This window comes from Oxyura jamaicensis, chromosome 14 (genome assembly GCF_011077185.1).
Source record: "Oxyura jamaicensis isolate SHBP4307 breed ruddy duck chromosome 14, BPBGC_Ojam_1.0, whole genome shotgun sequence".
In the NCBI taxonomy this organism is placed as follows: domain Eukaryota; kingdom Metazoa; phylum Chordata; class Aves; order Anseriformes; family Anatidae; genus Oxyura; species Oxyura jamaicensis.
The window spans coordinates 3,572,873-3,593,425 of NC_048906.1; the positions used below are offsets into that span (position 1 = coordinate 3,572,873).

At 43.3% G+C, this 20,553-nt stretch overlaps 1 protein-coding gene across 2 annotated transcripts; it reads right to left on the bottom strand.

Moving 5' to 3' along the window:
• Positions 1–1,850: 1,850 nt before the first annotated feature.
• ARPC1A (actin related protein 2/3 complex subunit 1A) lies at positions 1,851–17,328 on the bottom strand. Of its 2 annotated transcripts, none has more exons than XM_035339579.1 (10): positions 17,205–17,328; positions 13,824–13,905; positions 13,439–13,543; positions 10,738–10,960; positions 9,066–9,173; positions 5,514–5,726; positions 4,300–4,375; positions 3,912–4,105; positions 3,108–3,198; positions 1,851–2,236 (listed from the first exon to the last, which is right to left on the bottom strand). In XM_035339579.1, exons 2-10 carry the CDS (start codon positions 13,885–13,887, stop codon positions 2,198–2,200), a joined length of 1,113 nt encoding a protein of 370 aa, XP_035195470.1. In that variant the 5' UTR covers positions 13,888–13,905; positions 17,205–17,328; the 3' UTR covers positions 1,851–2,197. The 2 variants fall into 2 exon arrangements, with proteins under 2 accessions (XP_035195470.1, XP_035195471.1); XM_035339580.1 differs by having other exon boundaries at positions 13,824–13,928; positions 17,205–17,300.
• Positions 17,329–20,553: the final 3,225 nt, after the last annotated feature.

Here is a 20,553-nt window from a genome sequence, read left to right on the forward strand (position 1 = left end):
AGACATCACCTCCAGCCCTCAGACAGTGCACAAGGTGCAGAGCTCTTCCCTCCCCACCCACGGGATGGTTTTATGTTGAAATATGCCTCGAGTGATGGCTGTTTATACTCCCCTCACTCTGTCCTTCTCTAATATAAATATCTCCGCTCTGTTTGTAATCCCAGATTTCCAGCAGACCCGTTTGTCTCAGACAGTAACCTAGGGCGGTCTCATCAAATGTCAGTGGGGGTTGGTTGGAGCCAACAGGCTCCTTTTACCTTTCCTGGATCATTCATGCAGAAAAAGAACACGGCAAAGTTTAGAGATCCGTGTTCTCCACTCTCTTTAGGTGATTTTTTTGCCTGTTATTTGGGCCGTTTCTTTGAGAACGGTTTTTAATGGACTTCTTGGAAATTAAACCCCACACTTTCAGAAATTACTTCAGAAATAAGATCATTACTTCCTGTGGGATGTGTCTAGTAACGTCTGCAGAGGTGAACAAATCCAAGCCCGTGCCCTCTGTCCATCCTCCAAGGCTGGCAGCACCACTTTGATCCAGAAGACAATTAACTCCATTAGCGCTGTGTCCTGGCTGATAAACCCAGCACCCCCCCAGACATCGTACACGGCAGACCACGAGACTGCATGCTGAGTAAGCAGTTAAAAAAAGCCGTTGTTTTACATTTAGAAAGGAGAGGAAATTGCAAAGCCAGACTTGATTGCCAGAAAAAGAAGGTGGGAGACCAAAGAAAACCGAGGGGAAAACCAGTCCGTGCCATGCATGCAACAAACGCTGCACCTGAACATGATGCAGCTCTGCGAGGGACACGGTTCACTCCCAAAAGAACACGAGCAGTTGTCAGCTTTGTGAGCGTGCCTGCCACCCTTGCTTTCCAATCAGAGCTAAGAAACGAGCCGTGTATGAAGAAACACTCTGGTTCCAGAGGAAGTGGTAAAATTTAGTCGTTGGGTTGTGTTTTTTTTTTTTATGGTACTTCTGCATTTTCAACAGAAGTGACAAGTCTTAGGCCTTATAAAGCAATGCTCTGAGCCAGGTAATCCCCTCCCAAGCACGGCCCGAATCAAGCCTCAAGGCAGCAGTACAGTTAATCTTAACTGGACTGCGTGAATAAAGTAAGTTGTGTGCAACTGCCTCGGTGAGCTACCAAGGCTCTGAGCTGAGCTTCAAAAGACTGTCACCTGGAGACAAAGGATCTGCGCAGAAGCCAGCGTACGCTGTTACCTCCGTTAAATGTGCTTCATTTCTCCACCGGTCATTATAAACACAGAGCTTTATGGGCTCAGCTCTAACACGACGTGCAGGTCTGTGCAGCTTCGTGGGCTTACAAAGTGATTTGCTTTTAATTTGTCTTCCCTAGGATCCGACTCAGCAGATTTTCTCCTCCCTTTCCACACGCAGCTTTCCCCACCGTATCCTAGGCACCACGCTGCGAGCAGTCTTTGTACAAATCCCAGAGGGAACTACACACAGTTCTGGTCACTTGCCTTTGTAAAACCACGACCCACTGAGCAGACAAGGAAAAAGACATTCAGGTTAATTTGCTCTTATTATGACTGGATAAATGCCAGGCAGACAGAACTACGAGTCAGTAGGATAAAATTGGTCATCCTCAAAGATCATCACCTCAAGGGAACGGTTCCCCTGGCAGAAGCCTAGCTGAATCTTCACATCCGGATCTTCAGTACTTCAGATCTTCATCCGTTACCCTGAAACTTTCAGTTAAGATGAACTCTTCCTGTTTTAAGGCGACAAAACACCACTTCAGGGGGTTTCTACACTCTTTATCTGAGCTCATTCCTGTAACGCCCCTTTTTAAAATAACTATTAATGAGCATCAAAACACAAAGAATCTGTTTTTCCTTTTTTTTATTATTATTATTATTTCTAGCAGACAATTTACATAAAATTCCCCTTTTAAGTTAGTGATTCATAACTTCCTGCAATAAACTACTTAAGGAGCAGCTTTGGTAAAGAATGGAATGAAACAACCAACTGAAAAAAATAAAAAAGAACAATCACAGCTGATTTTGAAACCAACACAATTCACCAAATTTAGATTCAAAAGAAAATCTGCCAAGCTGTATTTTCTCAGTGTTTCCAAATATTCCACCTTTCTCCTCCCTTTTCGGGTTTGTGCAGATGTGGGAGCTGCATTCTGTCAAGCAGTTTGTCCTGCTAGATCACGGCAATCCATCTTTACATGATTCGTAGACCTTGAATAGAAGACTCTAAGGTCTTGAAAGAGAGAAAATTTTAAATCACAGCCTGCTACGGTGTCCCGTGTCAAATAATTCATTGTAAAGGCTGATGTTAAGAAAAACAAGGGCAAAACAAACACAATACTTGAGATCACTCTTATTCAAGAGCCAGAAACCACTGTAATTATTAATTTCAAACCTCACACACACAGACCAGTGGTTCCACCCCCTCCCCCTGAAACTGCATTCAGACAGTTCATATATTACCTCAATTTCTTATTTGGCCCCCGTGCCCACCAGAGCTTTCTGGCATTATATATTACAAACAATTATTTTCCTAAAAGCCGGTGTATAGCGTGGGGAGGTCAGCAGAGACCTCTGTTGGCCGGTCCTTGGCAAAGCAAGCAGGTGCATTAAATCCTTTTGAGGTTTTGAATACAGTGCTTAACGTATTTTCTAATTCTTTGAGGTTACTTTTAACTACTTTGGTAAGTTCATTAAGAGGTGACAGGACCCTGTTCTGCACAAAGACAGTAAGCAGAGTCTAAAGGGACAGAAGCAAGAAGGGACAGCGGGCCTTGTCATACCAACGATCATTCCAGCCTGACTGTGACTAAGGTAAGGGTTGGAGAAGGAAATAATTAGTGGGATTCCTACAGGACACTGAGTGATCCCATTAAAAAATTAGGTCTGGATCAGCACCATCTGCTAAGCAAAGCACATCTGCATTTACACTGAATCTTGAATCTGTCTTCCTTACGGGATTCACTGATGGTCTTGGTATTCCAGGCTGGATTTCCTACCCCTAGTAAAACTCACATTAGGGTTGAGCCCTGGAAGCTGATACTAGAGATCAAAAAAAGTCACCACTGCAACTGGTTCACATAAAGACGGCAGTAAAAGCATACCTTGAAATCCCAGATGGTCATTGCTCCATCAATGCCGGTGGTGCAGAATTTACGACAATCTCGTTTGTCGATCTCATAAATAGACACTTGGCTGAAAACAGAGAGCGATAGCTGTAAGGCAGACACCCTTTCCAGAGAGCCAAAAAGCTGGGAAATTTGGGCTGAATTCAACTCCTACTCTTCCAAAGGGAAACATGAGCATAGCAGAGCTTCGGCTAGATCTTTGGTACAATGCTTCAGAAAAATAAGCAAAGAAAAAGGATGCTGAAAGCTCTTTTATCGCTTGGTGGCTCTAGGCTAAACACTTTCCTTGGAAAAAGACAAATTGCTTCAGAAATGTTAGCATCCTCTGGGCTCATGTTCTGTTTTAAATGCAACGATATTTTACTCCATTAACCTGAATCAACCGTTTTGATGAATAACGCATACAGAAGTAACATCTGAAATAAGTTGCTATGTGAATTCCTGTTTCAGGTGAATACTACTGGCTGGGTTTTGCAGTACTACCACCCTCTTGTGAATTATTTACATATTTGATAAGATAAACGGCGTTCAAGTTACAGAACACATTAAACATGAGCAAACAGGAGTAGCATGCATGCAATGTTAATGATTAACTTCACCAGCTTCCACGATTCCCAGAAAGAGGCAGCTGTCAGCAAAAGGCTAAAATGGGAACGGGATACCAGCTACACCCCTTTGGTGTGGCAAATTCAAGCTCTCATAGGTTTGCGGTATGCCCTGTGAAACCGAAGCAATGAGGAGAGCATTCCTTCCCCTCATTCTGAGGGCCAAGACACTCACGTTATACTGTTTTGATGCAGTGTCTCCAGGGTAGTGTTACGATCTTCTGTAGTGGCTCTTTTATCCATATTCCGGAAGCGTTCCATAGCAGAAATATTGCGCTGGATGCTCTGTTTTGGAATGTCTAGTTTCGAAATGAAGGTCAGCGAGCCACGGTCATCACAGTTAAAAAGCATCGGGCAGCAATCATGGCCCTGCAACCACACATCATGAAAGCATGAGAAGAAACACCACCACCAGAGTTCCTTTTTTCTGCTGCTGTTAATTGCAGAAACGCAAAGACTGACACTACGGGAGATCTTGCTTGTTACTAACTTTACAACGCATGGCGTTTCTCACTCTCCAAAATTCTAAAACGCTCTACAAGGAGGAAATAATAGACACTTACAGCTGCCACCACGCTGTTCTCAGAGACAAATGACACGCTCAGGAGTGGGAGGAACTCTGTTTTCAACTGCGAAACCCTGAACACAAGAACATTTGTTAGAGGACTTCAGTGAAACCTCACATCTTTGGCTCCAACAAAAAAATTAAAGAGACTGTTCCCACACAAGGATTACTGGAACAGAAGTCAAGCGTAGCTCAGTTGTCCTGAGGTGACACCAGGAGGCTGTAATTTTTAATAAAAAGTTTTGACCTAATAAAGTGTCCTGGAAGTTCTATAAAAAAAATAAACTTTTCCAAGTGAAAACATCTAGTGTTGTGTCTGAACTGTGGCTCGAGTTTAAAGAATACCTTCCCACCCCAGTTTCAAATTGACAAAGCTATTAGTTTGATTTGCAACAAAAAAGCACTTTAAGTTTTAGTGTTTGACATCATCTTTTGAGGAGGAAAAAGCCTGTACATTAGATTAGGTCATTTTGTGTGATTTTTATAATAAATGAGGAAGGAATTCTAGAACTTTATACTTAATTATGTCCTTAGCCAGGTACTTACACAGCTATAGCCATCAGAACCATAATTCAGAATTAAGCACAGCAATGCCTGAATGATCCACCAGGTACCTCTGCTACCAAGATCTACGTGGAATCTCTTCCTTAGTTAGGAAGCCACAGAGACTGAGAAGTTATCAAGATCGAGATGCGGAACAGAAGGAGAAGTCGGTAATAAAACGCTTTGCTGCATTGGAAGGTAAAAGTAGAAACGCTGCAGCAGTGGCTGAAGGGCAGCAGTTGAAATTAACATTTCATGAAATGAACAAATTATTTCCCAGGCCCTGATTGGGTATAGGGTCTCAGTTACGGAGTGAGCATGTTTCTGCAGGTCTCTTGGATCCATTTACAAGAAAATAATTTGTTTCCAAAATCACCAGAATGGAACTTTTTTTTTTCCAAATGCTTTTCTTCCCCCCCCTTTTTCGAAAGCAAATGGCTGTGCCCTCACTGAAGAATTCTAAAAGAAATTTGAATGACATAATCTAAAACTCTACGACTTCTACCTTAGTTACGTAGGCCTCAAAGAGACTCCTAGAACGTACAGTGAAACTGTCAACACTGGAAATAGCAGTCACAGCTTTCCTCTTGTAGCTGCAAGCACAGCACTCCACATACTGCTTCTTCCTAGTGTCAAACAGTTAGTAGCTATCAGAAAGAGCATACTTACATCATATTTTTTGAGGCATCAGCAACTGACACAGTACTATCATGACTGACCCAGGCTAGGCGGTTACCGCTGGCAGAAAAACTGACACTATGCACCCATCCGCCACTTCCAGCGCCCCCAAATTCGGACATCAGCTGCCCAAAAGGCATTTTGGAGCCCCATGGTGTACTGGCTGGTTTTTCATCCACTTCCTTGATGTAAGCAGAAAACACCCTGCAAATAATAAAAAAAAATCTGCATGAACACAGATATAAAAAAACCCTCCTGGGAGCTGCATATACATTTTGCATTGGAGACAACTAGATGCATTCTATTTCTACCAAAATAAAATACCATGTTATCTTTCAACAGCAATCCACTACTGGCTGGGAAGCAGACAAGGAGAGAAAACAACAGTACAAAGGGTGTCATGTATACAGGTTTCTCAGAAATGCTCTATTTTTTTACCTCTCCTTGCTTCCAGAAGATGGCACAAAACCACACGATATCCTTACACCGTGCTAAGATTTCCCTTTCATCCTTTTGCAGTGCTAATGAGCCTCAGAGTCAATTCTTCAGTTAGAGGAAAACCAAGAGTTACAACCACAAAATTGTTTAGGTTGGAAGATGGAAGAGACTCCACGATCACCTAGTCTAACACAAACACCTAGACACTAACACAAACACTTAGAAAATTACCCACTTTTTAAGAACATTCACTTTTTAGCAGGATTCCAGTGAAAAAAATAATTAAAAAAAGACGTTCAAATACCAGCAAACCACCTTCATCTGTCTCGTTACTGAAAAAATGCCTTGAAAACCTGAAATACCATCATGTTTTTATAGTTTTTTTTCCCAGCACTACAATTTTCAAGATATGTTTAAATAGAAAGCCTCCCCCTTTCATCAAATTCCTTCTGCATGATTCAGACATGCCACAATATGGTGTTCTCGACCGTTACCATGGAAGTTACTAGGACGTCACAAACATAGGATTAGAGTCCATCGAACAGGAGGAACAAGTGAGCTATGCCATACTACCAGAGAAATATTTCAGTAAAAAAAAAAAAAAAGCAATCAAACATTCACAACTGCAGTCAAGCACTAAAAGGAATTATTTTATAGTGAGTTTAAGGAAATGTTGCTTCCCTTACCACAACTATTTTTTTTAATTTATTTTTTATCTTTTACACGTGTGGGGTATGCACTTCAAAAGGTGCCTATATTCGGTTTATTCAAATGCAGCTGAACGTTTGGTACATGCAGGGCTTAACTGCAGCTATATTAGGTACAGATTTTCAGAGAATTAAGTACGAAATTATGCTCAGCTGTATCAGTTTAAATATAATCTAATGGTAATCCTTCAACAAACTTGATTTTATAGAGCCGTCTGAAAGGATGGTTCTCTTAATGTATGGAAATAGGACAAGATGTTTAAAGCAGCAGCCTTTGACACAAGGCAGAAAAAGCATTCCTAAGTAGTGAGAGACCTTGGTTACTATTGGTTTTAAAAAAAGTCTTTTCACTTCCTCAGCTGGAAGGCCCTAGCTTTCAAAGAATATTGGGAAATGACTTCCATTCCCGCAGCAACATTGTTCAAGCAAGAAAATTCACACCTATATGGTGCTGTTGCTATATACATTGCTAAAGACAAGTGTAAGAGGAGCTCATCTAGGCCAACCACCAAAAAAGCTGCTGAATACCTATCAACTCGGAGTCTCTCCTGCCCTCCACTCTTTTTTCAAACTGTCTCCTACTTAGCTGCTTATTAGCTGGCAGTGGCTCTGGCAGATCCATTTCATAATTTTCTTCAGAACCACCTATCAGAACAGACGCATACTTCAGGCCCAGGTATCTTTACCATCTCTAATAGTAACTAAACATTCCCTAGAACTGGAATTCAGGAGATCTTTATTTATCATTTAGCAAAGACAATATTATTTCACGGGATCAGGGAAACAAGAGAAACACAGGCTCAGTACCAATCTCCACAACTTTTCCTTTCCTCCTTTAATATTCCTGTATGGAGATTTCTATGCTAAAAGCAGCAAGATTATTAAGTGGTTCATCCTATGGTATAACTTCAACGAGAGCAGAAAGTTTCCCAAATATTTTAAACCAAGATCTGTTTTAGTGTGTTGTTTTTTTTGTTTGTGTTTTAAATATACACCATTTTCAGACAAAAGATGCAGGACGGAATGAGTTTCTTGATGGGAAACAAAAGTAAGTTTTCTAGAAAACACACCTAGAAAACTGACAACCATGTCTTGACTTTCTTAAAAAAAATTAAATCATAATGAACAGAAAATAATTCAATTCCAGTTTCTCAAAGTAGGGAGGAGGACATAATCAGGGATCCAATGTACGTAATAAGCACTGGACAAGGCTCAGAGACAAAACAGCAAAAGACCAAAGTAAGAGACACGTATCAGCTGACCTAATGTCAGAATCCCAAGATTCTTTATGAACACACATGAAAAAAATTTCCCATGTGAATAGCAGCTGCTTCTGGAAGATGAATGAGTACTTTTTACATAACTTTTTTTTTTAAAGGAAGTGAACACTTACAGTTCATTTAATTAAAACTGGAGATAAGGCAGGAAAGGGAGACAACTCTCCTCTTCTTGCCCAGCTGCCATTTAACATCTCTCCTTACATAAAAAGGTAACAAAGGATTGACTGTAGGTGCACGTGTTTCATTCTGAAATAAGGAATGCAATAGTTGGTCCCACCTCCCCCTCCCACTCCTTCTTAGTCATTTTTAGTACACACTTTGAAGCTTAAAAATTGCCCTATTACATAAAGAATTTAAGAAAAGCAGCTTTCCTTATTATTCAAGGTGCAAGTGGTTAAGTAAAATATGAATTAAAATCAACCTCTCTGCGTACAGTTGCCCATGCAGGCTTCACTGCAGCATCCCCAGTCACTGAGCACAAAGGAACTCGCAGAACCTATCCCTCACGGTGTCACTTCACAACCAGTTTGAAAGGCTAGCCTGTCCACCTCGCATGTCCATCTGCTTATACCAGCCTTCTTCCGAGTGTCCTGCAAAAATGGTGTTTTGTCGCACTGAGTTTGAGGTGGGTCGATTTCCTGACCTTGCTCACGACATGGCTGCAAGAGCGTTAAGGCTAGCACAGGAGAAGTGAACAAGTGACTCAGGGAAGAGAAAGCTCAGATACCTCCTCTGCAAGCTGCAGCATTAGGATACTGCTTTTAATACTCTAAATAATTAGTGGTGTTTTTCCTGCAAGATAACACCTCTAAGTCTAATTTCGGACTAACAACTTGGCACTCATTGCACATATAGTAGCACTTCTGTGTACTGCTAGTAAAGAAACCCACCAGTTCACTAAATTCAGGTGCACCCACAACAGATAAACGTTAGTAGCCAAAGTGTGCATGCAGTAGTGACCAGGCCAAAATCTCTTAGGCTGGACATTTTATTCTGGTAACGACATCAGTATGCACTGAGCTGTCTTCTATTTTGATAGCAAATGGGTGATCAACATGCTCGTGTTACTAACCAGCCAGTAACCCAAACTCATTTACTGGTGCTTTATTCTCTCTCACCTGCACTTGAAGTCGCAGGATCCAGCAGCCAGCAAAACGTTGTTGGGGTGCCAGTCCAGGCTGAGGACAGTGGAACGGATGGGCTTTTTAATGTGCTTGCTCACCCACCTAATTTAAAGGAAAAGAAAGAAGATTTGTGTATGAAAATGTTTTACCTGATTCCCCCAAACCCAAGAAATATGCCTCAAAAAGATCATTTCTTGCCAATGACTAAACACATCGGTTTAGCAAGAAAACCCACGTTATGCCCAAACCCTCCTACGGTCCATGAACTCTCTGTGGTTATCTTTATTAAAATTGTACCTACCACCAACAAATGTGAAATATACGTGTCTTCCTCTGAATCCTTTTCTCCTTCTAACTAATTTTTATAATACATCAGACTGAACTCCTTAACATCGTTTTTCACAGCTTATTGAGCTAAGGAGCATTATTTTATTAGATCACTGAGTACGCTTCCTCTCCAGCTCCTTCCAACAAGTTTTACAGTCACCTCTCTCGCTTGCCAAGTTTTCTACTGTTTAATAGGACAATAGTTACAAAGCCCAACACATAAATGGGTGAACTGCCAATGATACATCTCAATTATTTCACGTATAATAAAAAATGGATTTGTTTGAACCATTTACAAAGTAGGAAGGAAATCTGTTATTCACTGGATGGCTGTTGGGATAATGATGTTTTTTCTTCAAATTTACTTCCATCAAGCACAAGCAGTTTTAAGGATCACATTAAATTATTTGTCTTCAGTACAGGAGGGGTTTCATTCTTCTGCAGACAAGTGAGGCAGAGAAAACATTAATAACTGAATATACTGTAAAGCAGAGAAGTCCACAACACGCTAAAGGGAATTTTGAAGATGGTCTCATTGTTTAACATCTCCATATGGGAGAATGCACACAGAATTGTGGAAACAGAGACCTGTGTTTTTATGTGTTTACCCGAAATAACAGATACTTAACACACTGATTTCACCTACAGGTGATATGGGAAACGTAGCTCCAATATGTGCAGCTACAAATGTAGATCCATTTAAGGCCAGAAGCACTATGTTAGGTTTGAAAGAGGAAAAAAATGTCAATGGTAGAAATATTTGTGCTAGTCCTGTCTGAAATCTATGAACAGTAACAATAGATGACAGAATACAGAACAGGTAGGTGACAAGCTTGAACATCTTCTAATAGACCACCCTGGAGACAACTGACAGCTCGAATTCTTTTATGACAATAAATGATCCAAAATAATCAATATGGAAGAAAAATTTGAGACAAAGTTCTTCACTCATTCTGGAAAGGGTGTGAGGCAAGAGAAAGCATTTTTCTTTTTTCAACCATACAGCTGTGGTAAAGAAATTTCTACTCTGCAGAAATTCTAGCATTTTTAGAACAGCAACATATGTTTATAGCAGTCAGCAAGAACACACCCATGTCAACATGCAAAACCTGAAAACAGGCCAAGTCAAAGGCCTTTAGGTGCTACGCTACAGAAAAGAAGTAAAAATCCTTTTAACTAGGATGTAGAAGTCTGTGAAAGAACTGATGAGGCCTATCCCTCTATGTTTCCTGAAAACTTTAGAATTATTAAAAGAGTAACCTTGTTACTACCACTAATCTCCGGGCTTTAGCTTTCCCAAGCTGACCTTAAAGGTATAAATGGAAATAAAACAGCTCACCAGTCGTTTTCAGATTCAAAGTAGCACACAGATATAAGTCGAGCTCCACTTCCTACAGCAAATTTATTCTCCAAGGGAGACCATTTCACAAAGGTGGCTGCACGATTAATTCTCAGGATGACAAGTGTTGGCTTCCACACGCCGTCTTTCTGACTCCAGACATAGGCGTTACGGTCGGCACCGCAAGTTACGATGCGATCGCTTTTGGGAGCCCAGTCAATACCTGCAATTTAGACTTCACGTTAATAATCTTTCCCGTTTATCCTGTTTGCTTTATAGTAATTCAGAACAGAGAAAATCTTGTAGCCTTCTCCCACAGAGACAGTTAATAATGTTACGTTACCATTCCCCTGTTCGCTTATTCTCCAGGTACCATTTCAAAGTGTTATGGATATCACGTTCTCCATCTAGCTTTCATCAGAATTGCAGATCCCAAGTTTCTCGATTCCACAGAGAATTGGCCCGCTAAGGAAGCCAGCTCTGACAGCTGGCCAACAGGTGGAGCTCTGCAGACTGGCTAAAATCCGTCCACTGGCACTCTTCAAATCACTGACTTCTGCAAGAGGCTGTTTCAAACAGCTGAAACCCAGCAATTCTAAAGCTCTGCACAAACCTCTAACAGAGCTGTCTGCGTGATGCCAGACCGCAGTCATGATCTGAAAGTTTATATAATGGGGTGTTTTCCCCCCATTTAACAGTTATTGATCTTCATGTACTGATACAATCCTTACATTTAGTCCCTGCTATTTAAGCTGTGCTGTGAGAAAGAGAAGTTTACCAAGGAAAAATAACACATCCAAAGAATAAAACCAAACGAAACCTTTGATAAACCTGCTGTTGCTTCTTTCCCTTTCCTCTGCACCAAAGGACATTGTTAACTGGAAGCTCTCAGGGCGACATTATTTTTCATCTTTCTTTAGCATCCGCATTTGAGATGCAGGGTGCAATCCTTAACTCTCCTGCCACAAAATTAGATTTCAACTCTTTTCCGTGCTCAGTATTAAAAACACTAAGAGTTCAATTCTGAGGCAGCCTGAAACCATAGTCAGTCTAGCACTGCTTACGAAGGAGAGACCGTCGTGCCTCTTTTTATCCTACCACCTCCCCTGCACCAGCACCAGTGTTTTGACCTCGTGGCAAGTTCAGATTTTTAGCTTAGCTGAAAACTAATCCTGCAAAAAGGGTGAATAACGTTCTTAATGCACATGAACAGAGGCAGCTCACCACAAATCAAGACACAAGAAGGCAAGACTAGGGACCTCGTCCCTTATGCTCAGAAGTCAGAGTGGCAGCAGCCTCCTGTCAGAACCAACAGGCAGTTTCATCAATCTCTCTCCTGTGTCTAACCACAGTTTATGTCCACTCTTTAAGACAACCACAGCACATGGTATTCCAAAGGTATACGCCTTGCTGGAAAGCAATGTGAGCTCTTTTCCCAAGCCATGAGTATTTAGCTTCTCTCTAACACCAACAAGAGAAAGAAAAATGCAGAGAAACGTCTTTGGGGAATGGCATGTCATTTGTAAATTCAGCCAAGTGGCTCTTCACAAAAGAGCACGTACAGTTGTGCTCTGACAGCAAAAACCAGACAAATTGAATAAAGTTCCTGCAAAATGCTGTGGGGCAGACAGTTCTGCCCATTAGCGAGTTGAGAACGAAATAAAGGATATTGCTGTTTTGGGCAGGTGCTTGTATTAATTACAGTCACTTCCTTAGAGAATAAAGCCCTCATAAAAGCATCTCAACACACACAGAGAAGACTACCACAGAACAATGACCTTTTAAAACCAACACCTTGTGACTCGTTGTGGCAGCCCTTCTTACATTTTCATTACAGATACCATGGCTCTGCAGGAAAACGTGCTCACTGAGCGTCTGCTGCAAGTCCACGGCTGAATACTTTGAGTGGAATTTTACCTCGGAATTGTAGTTTTCTTGAAAGACGAAATTTCCGGCCACCAACGAGTAATTGTCAAAATATGGATTATAACCAATCTCCTCCCAAACACAGACAAAAGAGGCTTTTTTTGTTATCTTGCTTTTCACTTTGCAAAGTCAAGCCAGTTCTTAGAAGTTTTCTCACCCCATGCACCTGACTGGAAAGGTGCTCCTCTTTTTGCTCACTGAGGATTCGAACTTTTCTGCATGAGCACAGAGAAAGGGAAGGACTGTTTCTCTTGGCAGCTATGGTAATTAAAACACTTATTAACCCACTGCCAAAGTGCTGTAGCAAAGAGGAAGGAAAAATGTACTGATACGGACTTGGTGCAATGAATCCCTACACAAGGATATTTATTGCTGTCAGAAACCAGAAACCAACACTTGTATAATTCATGAAGTTTGAAGCCAGCACTCGAAAGGGAGTAGTAGCATGTACCACCAGGAGAGTTTATGACACAACCAGATTGCTTCAGGAGGCTGAAAGCTTGATCTCGTTACGTTATTAGGGATGAAAAATAAGCAATAGTTTAGAAAGCCTCAGTTACTCTACCAAAATGCCTGGAAACAGGAAAGAGCTCTTTTTCCTAACATTCACAGCACGCAGTCCAGGAAAATGCTGCAAAGCTCTCCATAAAGTGGGGATGCCAACCTATAAAAAGATCTACTTACTCGACACTTGCAGATTTCCTGCTCAGATGCTGAGCTGGGGAAAGCAGGGGGCGGACACATTTAAAGCCTGGCACAGCAATTCTTCTCTTACCTGTAATGTGCCCATTGTGCTCCTTTAGCTCGTGAGCTTTTACCCACTGGTTCCCGTTCTTCTTGTAGATGTGGACTTCATGATTATTAGGGCTAATGGCGATCTCTTGAAGAAGGAAACAAACCAATAGTACAGAAGGCTTTTTAATACCATTATACATGGACAAATATATACTCAGACTATATACATTATACTTTTCCAGTCTAAAACCCGTCCTCTCAATTTTCAGAGCGTTACATAGGTCTTGCAACCAAACGGCTAACGTCCCTGGATAATCTCAAATAATCACGGTCGTAACAAGATCAGGAGTACACTGAGCAGAAACACAGAGCATTTTGCTCCAAGAACAGTTGAAAGACTAAATTAAAACGAACGTAGTACTTACGAGTACGGTCTCTGTTCCACGCATGGCAGGTGATTGGCTCCAATAAAAACTGATGCAGAGACATTCCGAGTTAAAGACGTTCCTACGTTGTAAAAATTGAAAAAGCCGAAAGGTGTAAAAGCGAAAACAAAACTATTCAACGTTGAATAGTTATCAAAACAAAAATCAGTCTTCATCACTTACAATGGTTGCTCCAGCCCAGTGTAATTCATTTACAATGGCACTCGCTCAGTAAACACGCTAAGACCTCTAAACAGCTCCTTTTGCCACACACCCTGATCCCTTCAATAGGCCAATAAATTTTAACTATATTTATTTGCAACTGCTCTAAGATGCCCTTGCTTCTTGGTACGTCCTTAGAGGTGAGAGAAGAGGTTCTTATGAACAAAACTGAAATTGTGGAGCTACAATATTATAAATAAATAGATGTAGTGACATATCTCAGTGAATTGATTTAAAATCGTGATACGTATCAAGGCTCTTAGCACTACGATGACATCTATTTTTTGATCTATCAGGAGGTTAAATGGATGTGTCCAGAACGCTGATAGGTAACTATCATCAGCTGATATGTTATTCGATTTTACGTGTATCCTAGGGAAAAATTACTAAGATCAGTAAGAAATTAATTAGCAATTTCTCCAAATTAATCCTAGCACTTTAACTGTTTTATAGTTAGGATTTTGCCCCCATGAGATTCAAGCAGTGAAAGAACAAGCTGAATTCTTCTGGTTTGTACATATTTTGTTTTAAAAAAATCTAGATAGCTATTTTTTTCTTTAACTTATGGCTGTAAAAGAGACAGTGCTGAACATCTGCAATCAGAGGTGCACTGCCAAGCAATTACAAAGCTGTTTAAAATACCGTATCGTGTTCTATGTCCTGTGTTAATCAGGGGCAGCATACACGGATGGAAGATAACACTGCAACAACTCAAGGTCACCTGTAATAATTAAAACGCGCATAGCTCGACGCGTACAACACAACTCGGATTTATCAATTCCTCCTTGCCTACATTCCTCTCATTTTCAGGGCAATTTCTCCTTGGCTGATGGTACAGTCTTCCTTCCCCTACATATGCATCTAAAAAGAAAAATCTCTGTGATGTCACTCCAAGGCATCCACACCCATTGCAGCCTGAAATTACAACATACCCAAGTATGGCCATGTTAGCAGAGGGTGGAGACTTCAGGACAAGGTAGGAATTTGGAAGCAAACAGGAAATGAGTGGCAGTCCAACAGAAACTCAGGAGTGAATGAGAGATGAGTAAGCCCGCAAGGAGCCGAGCAGTTACTATCACTCCGCTAGTTTAATAAAGACGCTTAAAGTGCTGAGTCCTGGGGTCGGGGTGATGCAGTACCTCACCAATGCACGCAACTGCAAAGGTTTTTTTCTTTTTCAAAGAAATCGAGCACTGTTATTTTAAAGAATTATGACTTACAGTTACAGACTAAATGTACTCTAAATATAGCTTTTAGCTATGTGAGCTTGGAGTCCAGTTCCTGATTTTAACTGGCACGATTTTCATTTTTCTTCTAATCATCACGTTCTACAGATCAAACAAAGCTATTAAGTACACGCAGTCCTAAGCAAAATAATAATTATTTTTTAATTAGTGTGAGAACACTGACATAATCCGAGTTACCTCTGACCTTGGGCAGCCATGATTTGAGATTCCATGTGTTAATATAAGCAAAACACGACTGCAAATTGCTTTTTCCACGATCTTGCTGTAGCACATGCCAGCATTCAGTAGCAGTACATTTCCATATACAGGAAAAGTTGAAGAGCTGAGCGACCAACGAGGAATGCTCAGCCTTTTCTACTCTTTCTGAAATAAAACGTAAGAATATCCCATCTCCCCTCCCCAAGGAATGCAGCTATTTCAAAACACTTTCTAATACAACCCTGGTGGTTATTTCACAGGCCGGCCCTATGCATGAACACCACTGTCCCACCCCAATAACTTCCAGTTCAGAAGTTTTTAGTTCCTAACCTAGAGGCTCTTCCCAAAGCTTCCATCTAGACAATAGACATGTCTCAAGCACCAGAACCTGTGGCAAGCTACGGATTTCTGGTTTGGTAACAGGTTCACAGAAAATAGCAGTGCTGATAATCTCCAAAAGCACAATTATTTCATTCACCCGGTCTGACAGTTACAGTAGTATTTTCTTTGGGAAGATAAATCTTTATGAAATCTTACAAACTGCGTTTCACTAGCCATGTGAACTCACGTTTTGCTAGGATAAACGCAATTGGCTCTATGATTCTTGCCATTTCATCTGTAGTAACCCTCAGTATTTCCCTATCAGCCAACCTCAGAATCTCACCTAGGAAAGATACCGTTACGATAACTTTGTTAGCCAGGTATTTAATGCAGCCATCCCTGATTCCCCCCCCCCTTTTTTTTTTTCCTTTTTCAAATGCAAAGTAACTGTCCTTGAATGCCAATTTCTTTTTTTAAAAGGGGAAAGAATAGAAGGCTTGCACCTTTACACAGCACAAGCGTTTTGAGCATGCAGGCTGAGAAGCTCGAGGTTGGGAAGCACAGGACTCAGCTGCTGTCAGCTCCCAGCGGGGTGCAAAATCTGTGGCACGAGGCCATCCCTGGACAAGCGACGAGCAAGGATGCTGATTCAGAATTAGAGACAGCACACTTGTGTGTGAGAAGAGAGCGAGGGTGAGAGAGGAAGAGGGGAAAGGGCTCTTTTTAGACCTCACCCATTTTCAGATAACCTACACCGCTTCCAAACAGGGGGAAGAGAAGCACCCCTAAATAAAGGACTGCCTCCTGCTGCTGTCATTCCCTCCCGAAACATCCAGTGCAGCCTTCCCACAGGGGTGACCCCTCGCAGGCCAGCCCCACGGCACCGTGAGCACTACGAAGCCGCCTGCGGCCCTGCCTTGCTCCCACAGGTGCACGGAACCGAGGGCGAAATGGGTCGGGGGGCAGAGGCAGGAGGATCGGGGGGGGGGGGGGGGGGGGGGGGGGGGGGCGGGGCAGGAGGGTCCGGGGGGCTGAAGAAAGGTGGCAAGAGGATCGGGGGGCGGATAGAGGCCGAGGCAGGAGGGTCGTGGGGAGAGGAAGGAGGCCGAGGCAGGAGGGCCGGGGGCGTAAAGGCCGAGGCAGGATCCGCCCGGCCGAGCCCCCCCCGCGAGGAGCCGCCCCGCTCCTCCTTCCCCGTCCCCCCCCCCCACAAGCCCCCGGCCCCTCAGGAGGCCTCAACCCCCGGAGAGCTGCCCCCAGCCCTCCCGTCTCCTCTCCTCTCCTCAGCGGCGGGGCCGGGCCCGGCCTCCCCCCGGGCCCTGAGGCGCCTCCCCGCCGCCATCCATCCCCTGAGCAGCGGGGCGGACAGCCGCTCCCCGGCACCGGGACTCACCTGAGGCGACGGGACCGGAGCGGGACTCGCGGACTCTGGGCAGTCAACGCGATTCCGCTCCGGGAACCGGGGACCGGGACCGGGGGCAGCGGCGGCGGCCGGCGGCGGAGGCCGGGGGGGGGCTCGGGGGGGGGGGCGGCCCGGTACTGACAAGGGAGCCAGGAAACGCGCTCTGCGCATGCGCGCCGCCCGCCCCCCCCTCCCACCCACCCCGCGGGCCGCGCGTGCGCCGCCGTCGCGCTGCGGGGGCGGGGGAAAGGCGGGGAGCGCCGCGGGGCTGCACTGCGCCTGCGCGGGATGGAGGGAGGGGTGCGCGCGCGCCGTGCCCGCGCCTCACTCACGGACACAAAGGGAGGGGAGCGCATGCGCAGTGGGGTGGCAGCGCACCTCGGGGGCGGGGGCAGTGACTGAGGTGTTCTGGGTGAAAGAGCCCTGAGTTTAATTATCATGGAATCACAGAATTAATAAGGTTGGAAAAGCCCTTCAAGATCATCTGGTCCAACCGTCCCCCTAGCACCAATGTCACCCACTAACCCATGTCCCTAAGCACCGTGTCCAACCTTTCCTTAAACGGCCCCAGTGACCACCACCTCCCCGGGCAACCCATCCCCATGCCTGACCGCTCCTTCTGAGGAGAAATGTCTCCTCATGGCCAACCTAAACCTCCCCTGGCACAGCCTGAGGGCATTTTATTTCTGATACTTTTCTGGACACTTAACTATCCAGAATGCCAGCATCCCAGATCTGAGCCAGCATTGAAGTAGCACACATTCATGATCTCAACAAGCATTATTCTAATGGTCACTGCAAAAGGACAAGCCAGCAAGGTGGAGATTTATGGGTGAAAATGCCTAAGTACTTTGGATGGTCCAATTCGTCTGAAATTATTGTTGGCTGATGCTTCTGACAGCTGGTTAAGCTTATTTCATTAAACAAATAACCCCTCCCCTCCAGGTTTATAGGATTGGACTGGTTAGAAATGAAAACTCATTTCTTATAAAATACTGAAGTGGGTCTGACAATGTTTTTTTCTGATCTCTGAGGAAAGTAGGTTGTAAGAAGGCGAATGCTAGCCAGCATGGCTTTATGGTGAATGAATTGAGTCACTCTCAAGTCCTCTTCTGGCAGCATAACTGGGCTTGCAGATAGGGGTGAGGCAGTGCACGTCATATATCTTGATTTTTTAATTTATTTATTTATTTTTTTTAGTAGGACTTATGACACTGGCCTGCAGGATGTTCTAATAATAAACTGGAGAACCAGTTTAGGTGATACTGCTCTAAGGGAGTTGCAAAACTGGTTGAGGGAAAATGAACCTGATGCCAGTGCTTGTACGGGGAGCTACCCTGGGTCCATTACTCATCTGCAATGAAATACGTGCTGTAATTGCTGTATTTGAAGATGGGATCGAGTTTGAGGTTGTATCAAACAACTAGAATGCAAGATGGGAAGTCTACAAAACAAATGGGATGCAGTTATTAACAGGTGTGCTGCTGTGTACTTCAACAACTTCACAGTTAGGAGATGAGGAGAACTGGGCAGCTGGCTGTGCTGCAAGGAAGGATGGAGGGCTGCCGTGAGTCATGAGCTAAATAGGCATCAGTTTCCTTCTGCTGGAGAAGGTTTGAACACCATGCAGGTCCCTATAGGTATGAAATCTACCAGTAAGATGCACGCAGGAATCCATCCTGCTCTGCTGACCTGTGTTAGAAACGTATGTCCAGCACTGGGCTCCACAGGAGAGGAAATTGGGATCACTTGGAGGAAAAAATGGCAATAATGATCGAGTTTTCGAACACATGACTTTTACAGAGCCTGTTCAGAGAACAGAAAGCTGTGGAACAACGTGGTAAGTCTTCAAATAGATAAAAGGCTGTTGCCATGAGGAAGGGAACTATTTGTTCTCTTGTGTCCACTGGGGGTAGGGTGAGAAGCCATAAGCTAAAATAACAGCACGGCAGATCTGGGTTACAGCGAAAAAATGTTTCGGTGATTCCTTTGAACGAGTCATGCGCTGTGTTGGACTGCCTTGGCAAGACGTGAGCTCTTCTTAGAGGCTTTTAAGAACAGATCAGACAAATATGTGTCATAGTGGCTAAAGTACGATATAAGATCTTGAATCAAGGGAGGAGGCTAGATTCGATGGCCCCCTAAGCTAGAGTTACCGTGGTTCTGTAACCCTGAGATCCGTAGCCATTGCAGCCCTTATTGGCTTAACAATAAAACTAGATCAGCTGCACAGATTAAATATACTCAACTAGGCCAAGTAAAATTACGTAACAGGAATGAAATTGCGTTTCAGCATGGTTTTATGTTTTGCACCAGATGGGGTGAAAGCATCTAAATGAGGAACTCTGCAGAGCTTTTAAGCATTAAAGGCTAAGGCCTTGTCTCCAGCGTAGCTTTCCAGAGAATGTTCCACCTTTGTTCCTGCCGTATTGCTGATGCAATTAAGCGGTGGTAATCCAGAAAGGATGCCAATGTTTGTTGAGATTAAGGCCTCACAGGCTGGGCTGAACTGATCTTCGTAAAAATAGTTCAGATAGAAGCTGACCTTAAGATATAGCTGAAAAAAAGGATGGGACATCTTTTGTGTTTCTTTGTTATTTTTATTTTTTAAACAGCAAGTGCATGCAATTAGTAAAAGAGAGGTCTTTTGCAAGCAGGCTGTTAGATACACGGACTGGTATTTGCGGATGAAAACACTTGCCTTGAGAGGCATTCTAGATGTGCATTATCCACCCCACCAGTTTCCAACACAGAGTATCATCATGCCTAATGCTTAAAAGGAGGACAGAAGAAATGTCACTTTTCCGAAGTGCATTCCTTGCATCTCTAGAACTGCCATCTAGATGATAATAACTTATCAAAAATTAAGTTTCATTGGTAATATTCTTGAATTGTCAAGAACATTTGTCTTAAGATCAGATGAAGTCACTGATAATCCAAGTGACTGCAAATTCAGGATTTCTAAGCATGGAAAGTCAATGTATCCAATTGTTCTGCTGTTTCTGCTATTTAAAACAACATCCAACCTGACAACTCTTTTAACTTTGGACTTTGTGCAATGGTCATAACACAAAAAGAGAAGGAAGGCAGGCTGCTTCCACTGCTTGCAGCTTGATGAGCTCTTCACTGTGCAGTCTTCTTGCATGCTGGTTTTCTAGGCAACACCGAGCTTGATGCTGACTGCTTTTTCCTCCCTGCCAGAGAAGATCTGTGGTGAAGCAGGTAGGAGGCTGTGTGCTCAGGCTGGCTGCCCCGAGGCTTGAGCTCTAAGTGACCACCTTTAGAGCGAAGTGTCAAGTATGTGATGCTTGGCAGCACCTGCCCTGCTGTTAGCCTGCTT

Bases quoted from the DNA above. Each gene is read 5' to 3' on its own strand.
- ARPC1A (XM_035339579.1), bottom strand. From the start codon at position 13,887: ATGTCTCTGCATCAGTTTTTATTGGAGCCAATCACCTGCCATGCGTGG. The intron at 9,174-10,737 runs GTGAGCTGTTTT...CCTTTAAATTAG, and splicing joins TTTGAATCTGAAAACGACTG to GTGGGTGAGCAAGCACATTA. The intron at 4,106-4,299 runs GTAAGTGTCTAT...GTGTGGTTGCAG, and splicing joins AGAACAGCGTGGTGGCAGCT to GGCCATGATTGCTGCCCGAT.